General features: G+C 31.3%; 1 protein-coding gene across 8 annotated transcripts; it reads left to right on the forward strand.

The window, feature by feature from the left end:
- The first annotated feature begins 5198 nt into the window (after nt 1-5198).
- On the forward strand, nt 5199-11828 carry LOC112040568 (F-box/FBD/LRR-repeat protein At2g04230-like). 8 transcript variants are annotated; one of them, XM_065770139.1, is made up of 6 exons: nt 5199-5383; nt 5503-5612; nt 6559-6656; nt 9902-11033; nt 11130-11272; nt 11361-11828. In XM_065770139.1, the coding sequence occupies exon 4, from the start codon at nt 10009-10011 to the stop codon at nt 10756-10758; it is 750 nt and encodes a 249-aa protein (XP_065626211.1). In that variant the 5' UTR covers nt 5199-5383; nt 5503-5612; nt 6559-6656; nt 9902-10008; the 3' UTR covers nt 10759-11033; nt 11130-11272; nt 11361-11828. The 8 variants fall into 8 exon arrangements, with proteins under 8 accessions (XP_065626211.1, XP_065626207.1, XP_065626209.1 ...); XM_065770135.1 differs by having other exon boundaries at nt 5199-5612; XM_065770137.1 differs by lacking the exon at nt 5503-5612 and having other exon boundaries at nt 5199-5427.
- Nucleotides 11829-12769: the final 941 nt, after the last annotated feature.

Here is a 12769-nt window from a genome sequence, read left to right on the forward strand (position 1 = left end):
TAATAGTTAAGAAATGCGATCATAAATTTGTATGATCTCAAAAATATAATGAATATATATATTTAACTATTTTTTTTTTGTTTTATATTAAATTATATATGATATAAAAGTTGAGCAGTCATTGCTCTTCCATGTGTCATACCTGTCAATAACATTTCTAGCTTCTTGATTGTTTGTGAAAGTGACGTTTTGTTCATCTAGTAGATGAAATGACAATTGTTCAACTATTGGAGTTCGATAATGTATGTCAAATTGGTAAATTCTCGAACATGCTTCACACACAAAAATATATCGACAATCTAAGTAACTCTTGATTACATCTATGGGGGCATTTTTTTGCTTCAAGGCCAAGGGCTAGACCAATTGGAGCCTAGGCAATTTTTGCTCTTGTCCCACATGGAAAAGAAAGCCTCTCTCTTCATGCCGTATAAGGGATGAGCCAATGAGAAAGAGTACCACTAGCTTGGATAACCAAACTAGTGGTACTCTATCACCATTGGTCATCCCTTATATGGCATGAAGAGGAAGCAAATCTTTTCAATGTGGGATAAGAGCAAAAATTGCCTAGGCTTCAATTGGTCTAGCCCTTGGCCTTGAAGCAAAAAATGTCCCCACAACATCAACATCACCGATATGTTTCTTTCCGGATATTTCATTTCTTGTTATGTTTTCTTGTACCAACACTGTAGCTCTATTAGAGCCTTTTTTAATATACTTGAAGAGTTATTTAATTGCTTTAGATTGATTGCACCACTCAACATTTATATGAGCTCGATATTGTATCAATAGATTGATATTGCGAGGAACAACATAATTGTTGTCAAGCTTGACATCTCCTTTTTGTATAAATCTTCCATCATCTCTTCTTCTATAAATTGGATATCCATTATCATCAATTGTCGTCTCGTTGTAGTGAATGTGATGAATAGATCAGGATTACCTGCCCATCTACATATTGCCATGGCATCTTGATAATTTTGTATCATATATCTTGGTCCACCTATAAAAGTTGTAGGGAGAACTATTCTTTTACTAAGTGATTTACTACTTGTGTCACCTCTAACAACAACATCACGCACGTTCTTGTACAAATCTACTCTTAATTATGGCTGTTTTTTGCATATAAACCTTAGTCTTTCTTCTTTAATAGCTGTATATGCATCAACTATGAATTGTAGGAAGAGTCGACCACCACAAAGAATTGTTTGTCCAAATCCAAATCTTAAACGAATAGGAACAAAATCCAAATCTTGAAATCTGTCTCTTGCCATGCGAAAAACCTCTGTAAGCTTGTTGTGCTCATCAAACATTTTCCTTTGTCCTTCAATAATTCTTGGATCAATCTTCTCAAATTTTTTTACGCTTACAATATGATTTTTTTTTTTTTTTGGTTTATAGAGATACACTTACTTTATGATAACAATGAATTAAAGATAAGAATGAATTATAAATTATAGGATTCTTTTCAAATTTTTTTACGCTTACTATATGATTTTTTTTTTTTTTTTTTAGAGATACACTTACTTTATGATAAGAATGAATTAGAGTCCTGATTAATCTAATATCTATTTAGAAATTATAAGAGAAGTAAACTTTTATATATTTTTTCTTAAAATCTAAAAATTTAATAAAATTTTTGCAATTTGGTGAAGCCACATGGCGGAACCACAGCGTCTAAACCGAATTTTATTATATATAATAATATAATATGATTTCTTGATTTCTTTCTATTTAATTTTTTAATAAATTGTATGAAAATAATCTTAATTTTTCACGTGTTTGCTAAAATATATACATGTAAAGTGTAATTTCATAATGAAAGGTTTCTCTATTTTTGTGCATATAGATCAATGAAGAGAGTTTGAAGCTTCCAATGGCTGGTTGAAGGGATCATCCTTCTTCATCATTTATTAAAGGATACCTATTGTGTATATATATATATATATATATTTTTTTTTTTTTTTTTTTTTTTATCTAGGTTTTTTTTTTATTTATAAGAAAAATTCATAGAGCATATATGGTTAAAGGAAAGAAAGAATTATAAAGAATCACATAGAATTTGTAATTCATATGGAATTTGTTCTTCTCATAAGATTAGGTTAGGGAATTGAAAAGGTGTGAATAAATCACAGTTTAGAAAATTCAGTTTTACAAAGTATTGTCTATGAAACTATTATCGAGTTTCTTCAAATTGAATTTATGTTGGATATGAAAATAATGAATGTTTTTGAATTATTAGTTTTCAATTCATTTACTTCATATTTGATTATATTATATATAAATAGCCTCATCACACGTGCTTTGGGTGTGCGAAGATGCTCTTTGTTATTTTTTATTTGTTTATTTTGAGTTCAATGTCCGTACAAAACATTAGCCAAGGCATGAGGGAATGCTGACGTGGCTAGATCCGACTCTACACATGGAATGGCTGTGAGTAAGGGAAAAGGAACTTTGGCTAGGTGAAAGGATCTTTGGTCCGTGCCAATGATGTGACCATCTTGGGGAAGAGTGAGATATGCACATGACATGGACACTCAGCACTCACAGGGAGATAGTGACCCTCTTTGGTTAGAGGTTATGAAATCCTTCCCTTTCATTGGTTGTGCTTGTGCTAGACCACTATTGGGGACACGTGCGTCACTCTCAATGCCTCTGATGTCCCTTTCCTTGTCCAATGATTGCTCACCGCGTAGTGGCAGGGTCACTTTTCACGCCGCTATACTGACCTCAGCATGCTTACTTTCTCTCCTCCAGCCACTACATAGTGTAGCAGCTGTATTAGGGTTCAAATGGGGGAATCACAGCTTGACATCTGTCTTTTGTACCTAGCAACATTTGTCAGACTATGAGAGGAATATGTTGCTAGACTATTAGGGCAAGAACCAGGATAGAACATTAGAGAAAAGAGTAGAAAGTTTGCAAGGAAGTGAGGAAGAGAAAAGACCTCTCCATATAATAGAAAGCTTGACAGAGTAAGGGACATTCACCCTTACTCACTTGTGGTTTTTTATTCCTTTCAAAGGGTTTTCCACGTATATTCCATTGTTATCTTTACTTTCCTTGCACTACTATCTTTTTCTCTCAACGTTATGATGTTAAAGCTTTCATTTTCATTATTTTTGAGTTTTTTCATCAAAATGTATTGTTAGATATCTTATATGAATTTACAAGTCTATGTACTGTTAGATATCTTATATGAGTTTACAAATCTAACTTGCACGTATAGTGTTATAATGTTTAAAAATGAGATAGAGATAATGTCCTAATTTTTAGGATCTTTCTCTAGTGATTTTTTGTTTGTTTGTTTGTTTGTTTGTTTGTTTGTTTGCTGATATCAATGGAAGAAACTATTTGAAACTGAAATTCTTAATTTTTTTTTCCAACCCTCATGCATTGGAATTTAAATGGGAGAAGTCATTTGTCTAAATATATATATATATAATGACTGTGAGTTTTTTTTTTTAATTTAAAAAAGAGGTAAGGTAAGGTGTAATAATATTTAAAAGTGAGATAGAGATAGTGTCCTGGTTTTTAGAATCTTTCTTTATGTGAGAGTTGATAAAAGTTTGACAGATTGGAGAAGAGAAAGGAAAAAACCTAAAATCTAGGAACTTTTTAAAACATATAAAATTACTCTTTTAGCCAGATTTTTTTTAAGCAATGCCGATAGGTTTGTGTTTTTAAATTTGAAATTATTTAACTAAAAGATGGATATTTTAGAGAGTTTAAGAATTTGTGTGAGAATATTTTAGTACTCAAAATGATGAAATCCAAACTTGTTACTAGTAGTATAGATTAAGAAATATCAATTACATGTTGATGCTAAAAAAAAAATTATCAGTAACATTAACAATAAACATGTGATTATTCTCCATAAAAATAATTACAATTTTTTTTTTTTATAAATTTATGTTCTTATGAAAAAAATAAATAAAAAACTGTGCAAAGCATGGTCCAAAAACTAGTTTATATATAAGATAAATTACAACTTACCAACTTGTGGTTTGACTAAAATTTAAGTTGTATATACGTGATTTGAAATTTGACACTTTACCTACTTGAGGTTAGGTCAATTAGAGTTCCGTAACCCATGTTTTTTTAAAAATGAGACTAAATATGTAATTTTGCTCTCATTTTATGTCACTCTCCTTCCAAAACATAAAAAAAAAAAAAAAAAAAAAATATAATATGACTGTGAGTTTTTTTTTTTTTTTTTTATTTAAAAAAGAGGTAAGGTAAGGTGTAATAATATTTAAAAGTGAGATAGAGATAGTGTACTAGTTTTTAGAATCTTTCTTTATGTGAGAGTTGATAAAAGTTTGACAGATTGGAGAAGAGAAAGGAAAAAACCTAAAATTTAGGAACTTTTAAAAAAATATAAAATTACTCTTTTAGCCAGATTTTTTTTAAGCAATGCCGATAGGTTTGTGTTTTTAAATTTGAAATTATTTAACTAAAAGATAGGGGTATTTTAGAGAGTTTAAGAATTTGTGTGAGAATATTTTAGTACTCAAAATGATGAAATCCAAACTTGTTACTAGTAACATGTTGATGCTAAAAAAAAAATTATCAGTAACATTAACAATAAACATGTGATTATTCTCCATAAAAATAATTACAATTTTTTTTTTATAAATTTATGTTCTTATGAAAAAAATAAATAAAAAACTGTGCAAAGCATGGTCCAAAAATTATTTTTATATGTAAGACAAATTACAACTTACCAACTTGTGGTTTGACTAAAATTTAAATTGTATATACGTGATTTGAAATTTGACACTTTACCCACTTGAGGTTAGGTCAATTAGAGTTCCGTAACCCATGTTTTTTAAAAAATGAGACTAAATATGTAATTTTGCTCTCATTTTATGTCACTCTCCTCCCAAAACATAAAATAAAAAGGGGAAAACAAGATAAAAAAGTGAGGATTTTGTAAAAATTTAGATCAATAACCTCATTGATATAATGTATGTTCTTAATTTTTTTAAAAACCTCACTTTTTGATACTGTTTTCACTTGTTCTTATATAAATTTTTTAAATAAATATTTTAGGAGGAAAGAAATATAAAATGAGAGCACAATTAAATATTTAGCCTCATTTTTAATAAAAATAGATACGAACCTCTAATTAAAATAATCTCAAATAAATAAAGTATCCAATTTTAAATTACGAAAAAATAACTTAAATTTTGGCCTAGTGACAAATCTGATAAGTTGCCATGAACCCTTCTGTGAATCCTCTCGGTAACAAAAACTGAAAAACCCATCCCTTCCCCTAATCTCAGTCGGTAAAAAAGACACGCTACTATTCAGTATTCACAATTACAGTCAGTACAAGACAACCTTCTCTCTCTCTGTTCATGGTCAAAACTCAAAAGACAAGGTGCTCTCTTCCTCTCTCTCTCTCTGTTCAGTCTTCAAAGCTTGGTATTTTTTTTTCTTAATCAGCGTTTTCTAATTCTTCTGTTATTCCATTTGGTTTGGAGTTAAATGGTCAAATAGATGAAAGAGTTAATAGTACACAAGCACAAACTGCTGATAATGAATGCTCTGCATCAATAGAACGAGAAAATTAGGTGGTTAGAAAATCTGCAATCAACATTGGACAAAGGGTATATACTTCTGTTTTGCTTATGTATGAAAGGACAAATCTTTTTTGGTTTAAGAATCTTTTTGATATTGGGTTATGTCTAATATGCATGTTTGTTTTTCTTGAATACATTTGGTTTGCAATTGTGGATTACTTTTGGTAGATACATACATATTTTTAGAGAGAGATATAACAAAGCAATAAACTATAGTTTTGCTGTTATAATTTCTCTGAACTTACAAAAACGAAATATTAATTCTTGGGGTGTGCCGCTCTTTTTGTTTTTCATGACTATGATACTATGATCTCCCTCATTGTTGTGCCATTATCTGAGAAGATCATTTATTTTCTGTGTATTATTTATCTGTTCTTTAAACTGAACTCTACATGCTTAATGAAATGTCTGAGTTGAATTTTATTGAATTGTATGGATAATTTAGATAGGTAGGATAAAGATCTTGCATTGGGTTCAAATCCTATCTGCAGATGTCCATTTGTTTGATGGGAATATGAGGTGTTCCTCCTCTTTAAAGCCCATTTAGTAGGTGAGGAGGAAGTTTGCCTAGGATGGACTATTGTAAGAGTAGATGAATAACAGGTTGTGGATCACCATCAGGGTGCTAGAAAAGAAAGTGAAGCATATTTGTTGAGAAAAATGATAGGGTGAAGAATAGCAAAATTGTCTTTAACTTCATGGAATTCCTCTGTGGGATGTGATGAGAGTGATGGGTGTTGGGGGAAACACCACTTTTGGAACTTAAAAAGCTTTAAGCAATGGTTTCTTTTTTTCCCCCCAACTATTGGTGGTTATTATATCATCTTCAGTATAGATACGATTAAGCTTCAACTTGGGTTGGTGATTTATATGATAGTGTAGACACAATTGCATGTTCCTCTTCCATTTATCTCAAGTTCACTTTGTTTTGACCTTTACCTTTTTTGAACTTACAATTTTCTGTCTTAAATAGGGTACAGGTTTTCTTCTTTGGAATCAAACTAACAGTGTTGGATAAGAAATAAAATTTTAGAGAACCAAGTCCAACAGATGTAAAAACCGAAAATTAAGGTTCGCTCTAAAATTTTTTATGCAATTTCAAATTAAATATAGCCTCTTATTTCAAGATATCAGAGCTGAAACTTTCAAGCTATAAATTAGTTTCTCAAGTGCCACCACATTCATTTGCCATTCACCAATTATCATGATCTTAGTTTGCTTATTGCAGCATGTGGACATAATGTCATCTAGATTTACTCTGCTGGGCCTATATTCATTGACTGAATTGAAGAATTTTTTCGTCCATCTTCCATATTATTATAACTATATCCTTGCATGTCATGATGATGATTTAAACCTTTTTCACTATATCCTTGCATGTATAAATTTTGGAGTCACAATTGGTTAGGTAGATGTCATAGGCTTGGGAAAAAGTATATTGGTTGGGAAATAGTCAGTTGGTCTTAGTGACATGTCCATGGGGCTCCCCATATACTTTTTCTTTTTGGCTAATGAAACACTCTTCAAGTCTCATGTTGCTAGATTTTCCACCAATAGGCTCTCTCAAGAAACACATTAAAATGATAGTATTTTTAGACTTTTTATTAAAAACTGCAACTAAATTTTTTATGTTTATTGGACACGTATCGTAAATTTTTTTGTTTTTTGTTTGTTTGTTTTTTTTTTTTTTTTTGTTTTTGATGATTGATTAGATTTTATGCTACATTTTAGTCAAATACATTTGTACACAAATAGAATGAAGTATGGATTCAATTATACCATCTTCAACACTTTGATGAACAAATTCAATAAATATTGCTTGAAGATGTAAGAGCAAATTTTATATTTATCATGTGTCATAATTCTTTTTTCCTTCTAAAATTATGAGTACTTATCAAAACAAATGTAAGAGCAATTTTATAATAATGGGTTTAACTAAATATGAATTGCATTCATGTTAGCCCAAAATTTTGAAATATGATTACCATAATAAATTTCTTCATAATATTTGTGTGTTTCCATTTTAAAGGATCTTACATGTAAAATTTTGGTAATTTTCATCATAAGAAATATTCAAACTAAATATTTCAGCTTTTAAATAGTTTAAATTATAAATCTTCTAACATCAACATGTTAACATTTGAATAAAAGTTTTTTGTACATCGGTTTAGTGACTAGTTATTTATAATGTTAGTTGAACCCCCAGTTGACTATAAGCTACGAATGATTTTTTTCCTAGTTATTTATTTGAACTGGATTTTAAGGCTATGGTTTATATATATATACACACACGCGCGCGCGCGCACACACACACACTAGCCTCATCACACGCACTTTGCACATGTGATGAGGCTCTTTTCTTCTTTATTTTATTATTATTTTTTCTTTCTGTGTCCAGTGTATGTCAGATTAGGAATTAAGGAAATTGAAAATTGAAAAAAAAAAAAAAAAAAAAAAAGAGAAAAATTAAATAAAAGAAACTGGTGAGTCTTGATAAAGTTAAAAAAAAAAACTGTGAAGTTTTTATTTTATTTTTAATTTTAATATTTGGATAAGTTTGTTTTGAAGATATGGATTAATAGGAGAGTGTCGTATTTTGTAAGTATTTTACGTGGAGTTAGAGATATATTTTTATAGGTTATCCTCAAGTTTTGTACCTATTAAAACGTAGGGTTTATGGGGTATTTTTGAACCACATAAAAGTTAGTATAAAGAAAGGAATCCTGTTATAGATAGTGTGTGTGTGTATATATAAAGTAAATGACTAATTTTATGTAGTTGGAATTATATTGGTTTGTGTTTACTTCTTAGAAAAAATAAAATTCATTGCAACTTTTAGATTTTTTTTAATAGTACTTTATATAATCAACATGGAATAAGATTTCCAACATTTCATCAAATATTTAGTGGTTTGGATGTTTTTCTTAGTCCGATAATTTCAACAACAATGGAGGGAGATTTGAACCTTAATTTTTCTCATGAAGGATTTATCCAAAAAAAAAAATAATAATTCTCATAAAGGACAACGGGAAATGCTATTAATCGTCGTGACTCTGAGTTTGCTGTTTGATTTTATCTAATGCTTATACTAATTGCATAAAATTTTACTACTATGCCCATCATTTTGTATTGGTTGAATATAATTTCAAACATCTCATCAAATATTTTAGATTAGTTTGATTGTTTCTAATACTTATACTAATTGAACAAATTTTATTACTAGGCCCAAATTTTATTGGCTTGCATGGAATTTATTGGAAAATGTTTTCTTTCTCTTTCTCCATTGGCTAGTATGTTGTTAAATTTTTCTCTAATATTTGATTATTTGATTTTTTAACCATAATTTTTCAGTGAGATTTGAGGGTTAAGTTGAACTTGAGAACTAGTTTTTTTTTTAAGGTTAAAATATTACTATTGACCTTAAAGTTTGTATGAAGTTTGTTTTTCGTACATAAAATTATTGAAAGTGTTACACTTTCAGTCCTGCAACTCTTTTCTTTTTTTTAAAAATAATGTTTTTGAAAGATCATTTTCATCCTAAACTATTGAAAGATTGTTCTAATAGAAAAGGTCATAATCTACTGGGTTTGACATGTGAATACCTTTTGATTAAAAAACAAAAGGCTTTTCCAATAAAAACAAGTCTGTAACATTTTGTGTTTTAATAGTTGATACCATATGTAATTTTTGATAAGTATGACACAATTTGAACTAAATGGTGTCTGATGTTCTATGATAATTGCTTTTAATAGCAATTAACATCGTACGGTCATGATCAATTCCAACCTATTTCTCTAACAAAATTGAGAGTATAAAAATTTTAAACTTTTTATGAAGAAACATAAACCCAGAAAGAGAGAGGTTTGGGTGTAGAATAGATAACATAATAATTGCCGGGCTTTTAATTTCTTTACCCCTACCTCAAAGATCAAACTAGCACAAACCCAGAAATTTTACTACTTTGATGTTCGATTCTTTTAATTTTCTCTGGAAGTAATCTGAGAAAATACAAGAGTCTTTCTTTCCAAGTATCTTTTGCCATATGTCAATGAAGTTTCACACTTGTAATCCTTCTCTCTCTCTCTATCTTTCTCTCTTTGTGTTATTATGGATTGTTTGATTGCCTAGAGAAAAACATGAGAAGCAAAATTTTGGCATTTCTGATTGGATTCTAACATTCTATATTTTTACTTTCTCACACTTTTCTCAGCAACCAAACAGAGTCATTTACTCTGTTATTTTGTTTTGGGTTTTCTTATATATAAATTCTTTAGGATTTCATTGATGGGATATTTCTTTAATCTTTGAAAATGCAGGCTGATTTTGAATCTTTGAGACAGATTGCAGAGAACCCATTGGTGTCACCCTTTAGATCTTGAGGTCATTGACCACTTCTCCTTCACAGATTGCTAGAGCTACTGAGATGGACTTTGGGTTGCACTGGGGGAGAAGAAAGACGCTTAGAGTTGTGAAAGTCAAAGACCAATTGCAATCAACAGTGGGCAAGGACGACAGAATCAGCAATTTACCGGAGTCTCTCCTCTGCCATATTCTCTCATTTCTCACTACCAAAGAGGCTATTGTCACAAGCATTTTGTCAAGCAGATGGAAGCCTCTCTGGACTTTCCTCCCAAAGCTCAACTTTGACAGCATTGAATTTGAGGGGATATCTTCTTCAGCCAAGGAGCAAATTCCTAATCAACAACATCGTCATCATGATCAGTTGAATCGTTTTACATTTGCACATATCGTGTTCTGGGTCTTGGCTCTTCACAATCGCAATAATGTGAATCCACTCAAACACTCTCGCCTCTACTGGAGGAGTGATGGTTCTGACCCAATCCATGTCAAAACATGGCTCCACACTCTGCTCCACACTCTGCTTTCTCATGACTTGGAAGAGCTCAATCTCCACATTGGTTTTCCCCAATTTTACATCTTCCCCTCTACCTTGTTTAATCACGTTAAAACATTAGTAGTTATGAAATTAAAGGGTAATATTGTCCTTGATCCTCCTTCGTCTTCAGCCCTCCTCAGCTTCTCTAGTCTCAAGATTCTGCATCTTGAAAATGTCCATTATGCAAAGCACGACTCTTTCTCGAGACTCCTCAGTTGCTGCCCGTCCTCCAAAATTTATCTGTCGAAATATATGAGTTGGGCTATAGTAGTATGAATATAATTGTACCTACACTCAAAAGATTACATTTATGTTATAGTCTTACTCTTCCTAAGCACAACGAACTTGAGATAAATGCCCCAGCTCTTGAGTACCTTTATTTCAGTGGTAATTTAAGAATCAAAGTTTTGTTGGGAAACCTGTCTAACTTAGTTGAAGCCGACATTAGGGTTTGTCCTACTAATAGTGAAGATTATGGAAATAGGATTAGGGACTTCATGAAAGCACTCTCTAACGTCAAATCCCTTCATTTGGACTCATATTCAGCAAAGGTAAAGCACGTTTTTCCATGTTCTATTATTAATTGGCTAAACACTTTATCCTTGGACAGGCAGTTATATTGTTGTGATTATTATGTTGTTGTGCAGTGCCTCTGTAAAGCCACTGAATTGATCTTCCCATGTTTCATAATTTGGCTTTCTTATACTTTCATGGTGGTACTTGTTTGTGGAATGTGCTCCCGCACTTGCTCCATCGAGCTCCTAATCTTGCAGTACTAGTCTTTCACAAGGTATATTATGTTCAAATGATGAAATTTTTTTTTCCCCCCTTAAATGATCCTGAATCAATCTAAGTATTTACTGTATCTCTGTTGTCAGGAAAAAGAATTTTTCATTTGTGATAGGAAAGATCGTTCCATCATTGAAAGGATGATCTATGAGGATGTTCCTAAATGTATATCATTGCACCTTAAGACATTTCATTTTAAAGGATTTAAAGGGTTAACCTATCAGCTGGAATTTGTTAGACATATCCTTAAGACGGCAAGATTCTTAGAGACGATGACAGTCTCTTCTGCTCATATGAATTCAGAGGAGAAGGTTCGCGTTCTCAAGGAGTTATTGATGTTCCCAAGGGAATCCAGGACTTGTCAAATTGCATTTCTCTGAAGATTATTTTGTTATGGTTTCTCTCAGAGTTACTAAAGCACTGTATGTGGTTCATTTGAATCAAGTAAGGTAAAAGTAGGAAGGATAAATCCATATCTTTTGAGTGAATTATTGTGGCAGCTTTTTCCTGGACGTCTTCATGTTTATTTTATCTGCACTCTCCTTGGTTTTTCTTAAGAGTTACCTTTTCTTTTTTTAAATAATAATAATAACAACATGGAGAACTTTCGAAAGAAGAGTTTTTTGGGCTCACCTCTAACTAATAAAACCTACAGGTGTGTGGAATGCTTATAGAATCCGTAGGAGTTTACTTTTCATGTAGTTACACACATATTAATGGAATCAAGAATTTAGAGCATGGTCCTATCATATTTGGAGACTCATTAAATAACCAGATGCAAATTTCATCATGGAGTATCAAGAGTTTGGACTTAATTTTGAAATATACTTCATAGAATAAACTTCTAGCGAATACCATTACATATGGGAATAAGATTTCAAGCATAACTGGACTTAGACTTTCTGGTTAGTCATGACGTTGTTTTATATGAAAAAAAGGGTTTAGTATCGAAGACAACCCTTTTGTTCCAAATCCACAATTGTCACACCCCAATTTGGAATGGACCAACACGCTAATACGAAGCATGTGCCTGATGTTAACATGAACCGCAACCACTAGTGAATGTTAATCGTTGGAGCATGTGAAGACACTTTTCTTCTCTCATGACTTGCAGGATCTAGATGAAGAATGGTATGATACATCACGGATGGCAGAAAATAAGAATATAATCTATTCTATGGACTCCTATAAAAATGGAAGACTTAGCTTTAAATTTGACTTTTCTCCTATTGTGCCATGTAGGATACACATTCCCCCTTCCCCTCTTGGCTAACACTTGAAACTTCCCCATCTAGTTCACAGCCCATTAGTATTTTTTTTTTCTCGACCCTTTTATTGACAATCCTTTAAAATTTAAAATCTAAGTCGATTAAATATCCTCCATTTCTCTCTCATCACATTGATAACATATAAGGCCTCCCTAATTTTAGCTTTCCCATTTCATTTTAGCTTTCCCATTTCATTTATCCATAAATATTTTTGTCCTTAAACCCTTTAC

This window comes from Quercus suber, unplaced genomic scaffold (genome assembly GCF_002906115.3).
Source record: "Quercus suber isolate HL8 unplaced genomic scaffold, Cork oak 2.0 scaffold_3B, whole genome shotgun sequence".
In the NCBI taxonomy this organism is placed as follows: Eukaryota; Viridiplantae; Streptophyta; class Magnoliopsida; order Fagales; family Fagaceae; genus Quercus; species Quercus suber.